The sequence below is a fragment of the Prunus avium genome, chromosome 2 (assembly GCF_965620075.1).
Source record: "Prunus avium chromosome 2, drPruAviu1.hap1.1, whole genome shotgun sequence".
Classification (NCBI taxonomy): Eukaryota; Viridiplantae; Streptophyta; class Magnoliopsida; order Rosales; family Rosaceae; genus Prunus; species Prunus avium.
The window spans coordinates 30,075,472-30,084,224 of record NC_142285.1 but is presented as its reverse complement, the minus strand read 5'-3'; the positions used below and the strand labels follow the sequence as shown (position 1 = coordinate 30,084,224).

The following is an 8,753-nucleotide window of genomic DNA, read 5'->3' as shown; positions in this document are numbered from 1 at the left end:
GGCCAAAGTATTCACTTGGATAGATCTCTTAAGTCAATCATTCAAAGTGAATTTCTTTGAACAAGACATGATCTATCAACAAATCCAAGCAAACTGTGAGCCTTAAGAATGAACGTAATATGAAACGTCCATAGTATGAAATTTGTTGAATTAAATCTCATATAGGAAATGAGATTGAAAATGTCGGAGAGAAGATAATTTTTTTAGGGGTAGCCATGACTTTTCCTTGTTTCATTAGAAAATACTTCAAACCAGAATAAATAAATAAAAATTTAAAAAATAAATAAATATATAAATATATATAATAATAATAATAAAAAGACAAATGCAAAATTATTTCTTAATATGGCAAGTTAACGTTCGTAATAGAATTATCTTAATCTGTTTATATAGAGAATAATTTGTGGAATCAATCTTGAGAAACGTTGTTAATTGCTTAAGATCAAAGCAATGCAACTGTTCACTTATTGGAAATATTTTCATTACAAAGCTATAAAAGTGTTCTAGAGAGTTTAAATTATTAAAGCTATAACACGAGTTACCCAGCCCACCACTTGAGCTAATTATTTAAAATAATAATCAGACTAGAAACTAATCAAGCTTTACTTCATGAGAGACTTAATGGATCCAATGATGGAGAAAACCAGCACAAAGAGTCCAACTATAGTTGAACTGCCCTTCCAAAGATCCTTGAAGTAAACTCGTTTCAGGATCGAAATGTTACGGTTGCAGAAGCTGGTTTCGTAGTGCTCCTTAAGCTTACTACAGATATCTGCATAGCAGGTTCCACTAACCATAATCTCCTGACAAAGTGAATTAATCAGCTTCGCCACTGCGTCGCTGCTGCTTAGCAAGTTAACTATAACATGGCTTTCAATCAGCGCATTCACATCTTCCACAGTGTCCACAAGCTGATCCAGCATCAAAAAGTAACTGCAAACATAAGCCTCCTCTGGGTACATAAGCTGCTCCAAGGCCATCACGTTTCGAATAATGCAATCTTCCCCATACCTGGCCCGAAATTTTGTAAGCTTCAAGTTCATATTTCTAAAACATGCCATTTTGAAATTACATTTGTGGTCCTCAACTCTTTTTATGACGTAGCGTTCACCTTCATTTGGCCTAAACTTCACCCCTGCTTCCTTCAGCTTTCTTACGTCGTATATAGTTTTGGTACGGATGTACTCGCCATTTCCTTCCCAATTCATGTTTTCTGTCCGCATAATCTCTTTTTCTGGCCACATAAAATATCTTACCAAGTCAGTGAAATGTTTCACTTGTTCATTCTTAATGGGTTGTAACTTCGTGTATTCCTTAAAGAACTCACAAGTAAGCTTTAGAAAGGGGTGATCATAAGCAGGTTCGATTTTCTTAGTCTCCATACGATGATCATCAGATCTAGAAGGGGTCGAGCGGGAAATTGGAAAACAAGGCTGGAAGCAGGGTTGATCATAAGCAGGTTCGGTTTTCTCAATCTCCATACGATGATCATCAGATCTAGAAGGGGTCGAGCGGGAAATTGGAAAACAAGGCTGGAAGCAAGGCAAGCAGCTGTGCAGGTCATCCGCCTCTTCTTTCTCCTGAACATTTTTTCGGGGATTGGAACTGGAATAGGTGGGGTTGGCAAAGTGATATAGCGCTTGAAGAAGAGGATAAGGAAGCTGATTTTCCAAGAGTATCAGGTCCTGCTGGACAGCTTTCCTCAGCAATGGCGATCTTAAAAGGTAATAATTTTCATGCTTTTCGGGTTCACAGTTCCTCAAAAAGAGTTCAAGGATGAAGCAGGCATCAATTAGAATTACCTTCGCAAATTCAATATCAGGCTTGATGGCCCCTGCATAACAACGAAGATTGTCTTCTTCTTTCTCACGGATGAAGTTTTCTAGTTCCTCCTTTTTCCTTGAAGTTCGTTGGCAGAAATTCTCATAATATCTCATTTTAAGTCTTTCCATATCCCCCAGTTCCGGCTTGCCATGGTGGAAAGGGCCTATTGAAATCAATTGAGGAGTGTATGCTTCATTTTTTACATTCCGGAGTTTGCTAGGAATCCGGTAGATACACCACTGCTCCGAGAATTCAACAGAAACGTAGCATTTTTTTTCAATCTGATCAGTTTTCTTCGCCATTTGTGAAGCCATCATCTTTGTCCTAGTGACCACAAGACTAAACAGTGTTTATTAGTTGCAAAAATGATTGTAATTAAATTTTCCAGCAAAGGATTCACAAATTAATATGTAAATGATATGGCACGTGAAATGATACTTCTTTAGTTTGAATAAATAGGCAAGGGTAAAATTCAAATGCTTCAACCTTAAATGGAACAAAGCTGTATCATCACCTTGCAATGTAGTTTAATGATGATAATGTCTATTTTTTAGATATGTGTTCAAGGATTTTAGATAGGGTTTCACATTCGGGGACAACCAAAGTTTTTGGTGCTAGAAATTATTTAATATCTCAAGATCCAAAGAGTACAAAGCGAAAGATTGCAATAACAAAATAAATCCAAGAAAAAGATTTATATATTCAAAAAATATATATAAAATTCACTAGCTAGCTGCATCAGAACTCGTTCTATATTCTATAGACGAGATATATCATATACCCTCAACATATATGAAAATAGAAACAAATTAAAATGTAGCAAAATCAATGGATGGGAGTAAAGAACCTGCTGCAAGTTTCGATTATGCTGAAAACGGAAACAGCAGGTATCTTACAGTTGCTGAACTCAGAAGTTCTTGAGTACTACTCGATCACCACAATCTTGTTCTTGTAGGCTTTTAATCCATCGGTCTACTATATTTATATTGATCACAGGGAAATTGAGCAAGTACGTGGAAGAAGATGCAGCTGCAAGTGTAAATTAATTAAAGTTAAACCAAGACTAAAACAAGAGGAAATTTAAAGGTTTTATTTAATTTAACTTAAACAAAGACTGGCGTTAGGTAAACTAACCACGTTCAAATTTTGAGAGTTTTCCACAAAACACTCATGCACGTGCAAATAAACGTATCTCAAGTTCCGTGTTTTTCTCAAAATTTGCATTGTTTATGTTGAAGCTTTTACCAATATTAATACTTCCGTTGAAATTTAGGTGTTTTTTAGCCAATTTTATTAATATTTCAGTTCAAAACGGGAAGGGCAAAATGGTATTTTTGTATCAACATTGATTAAAATATGAATAAAAAATTAAAATTAAACTCTCTCTCTCTCCCCCTCTATCCCGATTTCTACTCCCCCCAAACTTTATTTTTTGGTTTTTTATTTGATTTTCTTTTATTTTTATTTTTTTTCATTTTTTTGTTTTTAATGTAAAAATACCATTTTACCCCTGAATTTAACAGAAAAAGTTAACAAAATTGATGGTAAGACCATTTGTCTTAACGAAAGTGAAGTTAAAGGACCACGGGAACGAATTTGGAAATTGAGGGACTCAAATGCAAATCGAATCTAAGTTCAGCGACTAATAAAACGATTAACATTGGAAACAAATTAAAATACAGCAAAATCAATGGATCAGAGTAAAGAACCTGCTGCAAGTTTCGATTATGCTGAAAACGGAAACAGCAGGTATCTTACAATTGCTGAACTCGGAAGTTCTTGAGTACTCCTCGATCACCACAATCTAGTTCATGTAGGTTTTTAATCCCTCGTTCCACTATTTATATTGATCACAGCGCGAGACGGACCCATGAATTGCAAATCGGGCAGGCTAAATTTACCTTAAAGTACAAATATATTAAGAAAATTTGGTAAATTTTTGTGGATTTTGGTTGGTTTTTGTAGATTTTTAGGCTTGGACAACATATTGTAGGAACTAAAAACTAGACTAGGTAACCTACAGGGGTGGCTAAATTTTTTTTGGGTAAATTATAAGCCCTTGTTTGTTATATGTTTATTTTATATAAGCACTCTTTTTTCAGTATATTTTCTTCATCATATTTAGAACTTTTTGTTATTATACGACATTTGAAACAGAGAAAATGTTGAAATTATTGATAATATTATTGAAATATTTGGAAGGGATTGAAGGGAAACAAAGAAAGAATAAAAAAGAAGAAGATATTTACAAGGAATTGAAGTTAAAAAAGAAAGTAAAAATAAAATAAAAACATCACATTTTGTTGGGCAGTGCACCTGACAAATTAAAAAAACATCTCATCCCAACACAAATCTCCCCCCTCTTTCTTTTTAATTCTATTTTCTCGTCTCTCTTTTTTTTAATCTCTCCCTCTCTTGTTTTATTCTTTTTTCCTTCTCTCTCTCTCTTTATTATTTTTCCTTCTTCGTCTCTTCTTCTTTTCTTTCTTCTCTCTCCATCTGCTCCATCTCTCTGTTCTTTCTCTTGCAGCCGGGCTAAATGTTAGTTTAAGCTGAGAAAAAATAAAAGCCACCGGGCTGTAGCCCATGTTAAGCTGTACTAAGGTTCGGGCCTCACAGCATGCAAGTGTGAATTAATTAAAGTTAAGCAAAGACTAAAAGCAGAGGGGATTTTAACGTTTTATTTAATTTAACTTAAAACAAAGACTGGCGTTAAGTAAACTAACCACGTTCAAATTTTGATTGGCTATCGCCAGGGTGGGTGCCAAGTACCTCCTACCTTCTAGTAATTCTCTCTAAAAATATATAAAATGTAGTAGTTCACACTTTGGACAAAAACTATACTAGAATGCTGGCCAATGGCCAAATAAAGCGGAAACCTAATTGAACTGGCTTCTGAATTTTCATGGCAATTCCTATGATATATATAATTGCTTACCCATCTGTCCCATATGAAAAAGGGAAAGAAAAAAAAAACTTAGGTCCCTTTTGGTTTATGGGAAAGGAGGATTGGGGATGGGAAATCAATTGTTTTCCCATGTTTGATAAGTCTAGGCATGGGAAATGGTTGCCTGGCACATGAGAAAGTAGAAGGGAAAGTAAAGCCCTCCTCCCAACTTGGGTTTTGTTTTCCCTCCTCATGGGTAAGGCTGTGCGGTTGGACCGAAAGTACCGCAAACCGTTGGTTACCGTCCGACTTTTGCGGCCGGTAAACCAAAGTTGACCAAAAAGTCAACGCGGTTGCAGTTGACCAACCGGACCGATCAGTACCGGTCATGGTTGCGGTGTCTAGAGATCAATTCCGTCGGCTACCGCAACCGACTGAGTATATTAAAAATGAAAAAAAAATTGAAACTTCTCTACAACTTCCCACTCGCAACCCACATCAACCCTCTCCCTCTATTTTTTTCTCTCCCACTCTCCCCCTGTTTTCTCCCACAAGACCCGACCACCCCCATCCCCATAATAAGAGAGCGAGATAGAGATAGACAGAGACGGAGTCTAGAGAGGGAGGCAGAGAGAGAGATGGAGAGACAGAGAGAGACGGAGACGGAGGAGAGAGAGCGAGAGTCAGAGACGGAGGAGAGAAAGAGATAGGGAGAGAGAAGAAGAAGACGAAGAAGAAGAGGAATCATGGTTAAGTTCGAGGTTTGGAGTTTAAACCCTACGCTCTCCAACTTTTGCTAATTTTAGTTTCGGGCTTTAAAAAAAAAAAGGTTTTGGGCCGATATTCCTTCTTTTTTCAACTAAAACAAACCCCCTCTTGTAAACAAAAGAAAAAAGCCCCCCACCCATACTATTTTAGGCCCATATCCATCACCATACATAAACCCTAAATCACCCTAACCCTCTCTTTCGCTCCATCGCCGTCTTCTTCTTCTTTCTGGTTTCTCTGAGTTTTTTTTTTCTTCATCGAATTCTTCTTCTCCTTTCTCCTTCTTCTTCTTCATCACCATACTATTTAATTTAATATAATTGAAAAATTATACAAACTTTATTTTCCATTCCTACTTTTTTTTATTTAATTTAATATAATTGAAAAATTATACAAACTTTGTTTTCCATTCCTACTCAAAACAAACATGGGAAAGGAAATAAAGTGAAATCTCCCGTTACTTTCCCGGTATTACCAAACGTGGGAAAGAAATCTGCCATTTCTCATCCCTTAGGAAATCCGTTCTGTGAACCAAACTAAAAAAAGACTTTTTACTATCTGCGATTTCCTATATGTCAATTTATAAAATTAACTATAAGACTTTTTCCTTTGACAAAAAATAAAAAAGAAAAAAAAGAAGACTTTTTTTATGTGGGTAAGGGGTAGAGAGGGAGATTGAGCAATGGATGAGATTGAAGAGTATCCAATGGATGAGATTGCATATAGCATAAATGAACTAATTTTCTTTTTAAACAATCAATAAACATATGTTTTATTCTAAAAACAATAATTAATAGACATTGGAAATGACAAAACTCTAAGCAGCACATACAGAAATTAGGTAATATTAGACACAAATTGAGTTTCAGGAGGCAGAATGACACAAATTGAATTTCATTAGAAAAATGAGAATGCAATTAAGTTTCATGGGGCCAATCAATAATTAAGCCCTTCCAATTCTGAATCAAAAGACACTCGGTTTTCTCTTATTTGCGGGTTGTCTATTACGTTGCTCATCTATTCTAGCCGTCTTCTCAGTTTTATGTAGTGCTCAATGCTCGTCTATCATCTGCTCCAATACTTAAAACTTCATGAAGCCGCGGGTTGTTACTTAATGACATGTTACCCTATTAACAGAATTTACATTATAGTGAACATAGGATCTCCATAATTTGGTGCTGTGGTTTGCGATAAAATCTGAGCCTGAAAGGCTTTGGATTATTCCTTACTCAGGTTCGAATCCCTCCAATGTAACAACAAAATATAAAATTGGGGCATCAAATTTTAGATGCTACAAGGATTCTGGCACTGTGGCCACATTTCCTGCAGAGCTTAGCAGACGCAGATTTTGACTTCGGGCTGGAGAATGAATTTTGGTCTGAATCCTCCTTTCATGTCATCTGTAGAAAAGAAATTAGTGAATTTTTATTCATCTATTTGATTGAAAAAGTTTTATTTTTATTTTTATATATATAATGAAATTAGTCAGCGCACTTAACAGGCTAAACTGTGGTGGGCATCTATACCTCAAAAGTCATTTATTTTATTTTATTTTTTCCTTTATTTTCTTGTGTAAGATTCATTGGAAAGATAGTCATCGAAATGTGTCCAGTCCAGACACCCAGTTTGAAACTGGGTGTTGACTATCTTTCCAATGATGACATTTCGATGAGTATAAAGGCAAAAACAAAAGAAAACTGGGTTTTTCTTTTGTGCCAGACACCCAGTTTTTTTGCCTTTATACTCATTGAAATGTCTATTTTTCACCCATAAAAAACCCAGTTTAAAACATAAATACGAACTAGGTCATTTTGTCCAGACAGAACACATACTCAGATTTCTGCATAAATGCATATTCTTTGGCAAATAACATCCGAAGTCACTTACACAATCTCACTGAAATCAATGTACACTGTACTAGAATTCCAGCAGCAAGTAGGGCAAACAAATCTTACCTTAACAGCTCCAAAGTAATCCACAACCTTCAATGAGCTGCCTAGTGACCACCATTCTCCCAAACCACACTTAGAAACAAGAGATTAAAGCTTAATCAGTCACTAACTCAGAAAGAGGAAATTTTCGAAACTTAACCAAATCCAAGAATGGTTTACCTTATCTTGTAGAGCTCGTTCATATGATCCTAAAGGCGAAAGCGGCGCAAGAATTGGAGTTGTAGAATGAAAGTTATGGTAGAACGAAGTTTGAAGGAGAAAGAAGGGAGAGAATGAGTTTCTGGAAAGAGAGTCGTGAAGTAGGAGCTGAACTGGAACCTCATCCTTCAAAGGCTTGGTGTATATTTGTCCTATTCGTAACGACCCCGACCTTGCGTCAGGGAAAGTGGCTGAAACTCGTGAAGAGAAACTCGAGAAACTTGTTTCCCCCTGTTTTTTCCTCTTTCGAATCACCAACACACACATGGGGAAAGAAGAGATCAACACCTGTCCTTTCAATTTCCAAGGTCTCGCAAACATGATCTTTATTTGGCATTTATGCTAAATCTAATAATGAATCAAGAGCAAATTGACAATAACTGAGAAAAAGAAGAAGCAAGTAACAAGCAAATAAATGTACCTTGTGCTGCATTACAAGAGCAATCTCTCTTGCATCAATTTCTCCCATGCCACTCATTTCTACAATGGAATATTCTTTTACTAATGTTACTTGTATCTCAATTTTTATTTTCCCTTTCTTTCTCCATCTCCTTCCACTAAAACCTGAAAACTGGCTCTCGAGTTCTAAAATGATAACCATTACAAAAGGAAGAACCTATATACATTAGCAATATTTACGTTTTGTACTAGGAAAGAAATTTGGGGAGGCACTTATATACAAATTTGGGCGATAAAGCCGATGATGGGATTAAATAAGTTTGTTTAGCTACAGACAAGTCGTTCACATGTTTCATCTGAATTTGCAAAGACCACACATATAGCTGTTACGAAACTAAAAAGGTAATTGAAGCAACTTATCAATTTTCGTGTCATTTCACGTGATCGAATATTCTAAATTTGATTTTTAACGTGCACTTCCCCGTGCATCAAGAGGCTTTCAAATAAGTTTAGCTAGATAAAGAAATTTTGTAAAATACCTTTAAGTCCATTGTTTTAACGAGATTAGTTTTGCGACAAACTTCAATGAAGTTTGTCAAACTGAAAACAAATCCTAAACTAATTTTGCGTGAATAGACAAAGAAAATGCATGCTTCAAATTTTTTTAAACGCTATTGAACACTACGTCACGTTCTTAATATCTATAAGATTTCATGTCATAGAAT

At 35.7% G+C, this 8,753-nt stretch overlaps 1 protein-coding gene and 1 long non-coding RNA gene across 2 annotated transcripts; both read right to left on the bottom strand.

Moving 5' to 3' along the window:
• Window positions 1-547: 547 nt before the first annotated feature.
• Window positions 548-2,143, bottom strand: LOC110761524 (uncharacterized). Its single transcript, XM_021964007.2, has one exon. The coding sequence runs from the start codon at window positions 2,139-2,141 to the stop codon at window positions 603-605; it is 1,539 nt and encodes a 512-aa protein (XP_021819699.2). The 5' UTR covers window positions 2,142-2,143; the 3' UTR covers window positions 548-602.
• A 4,280-nt stretch (window positions 2,144-6,423) lies between these two features.
• LOC110761534 (uncharacterized) lies at window positions 6,424-8,254 on the bottom strand. The gene is made up of 3 exons (XR_002527395.2): window positions 7,591-8,254; window positions 7,435-7,503; window positions 6,424-6,879 (listed from the first exon to the last, which is right to left on the bottom strand). It is a non-coding gene; the product is annotated as an uncharacterized LOC110761534 (long non-coding RNA).
• Between the last annotated feature and the right edge of the window lie 499 nt (window positions 8,255-8,753).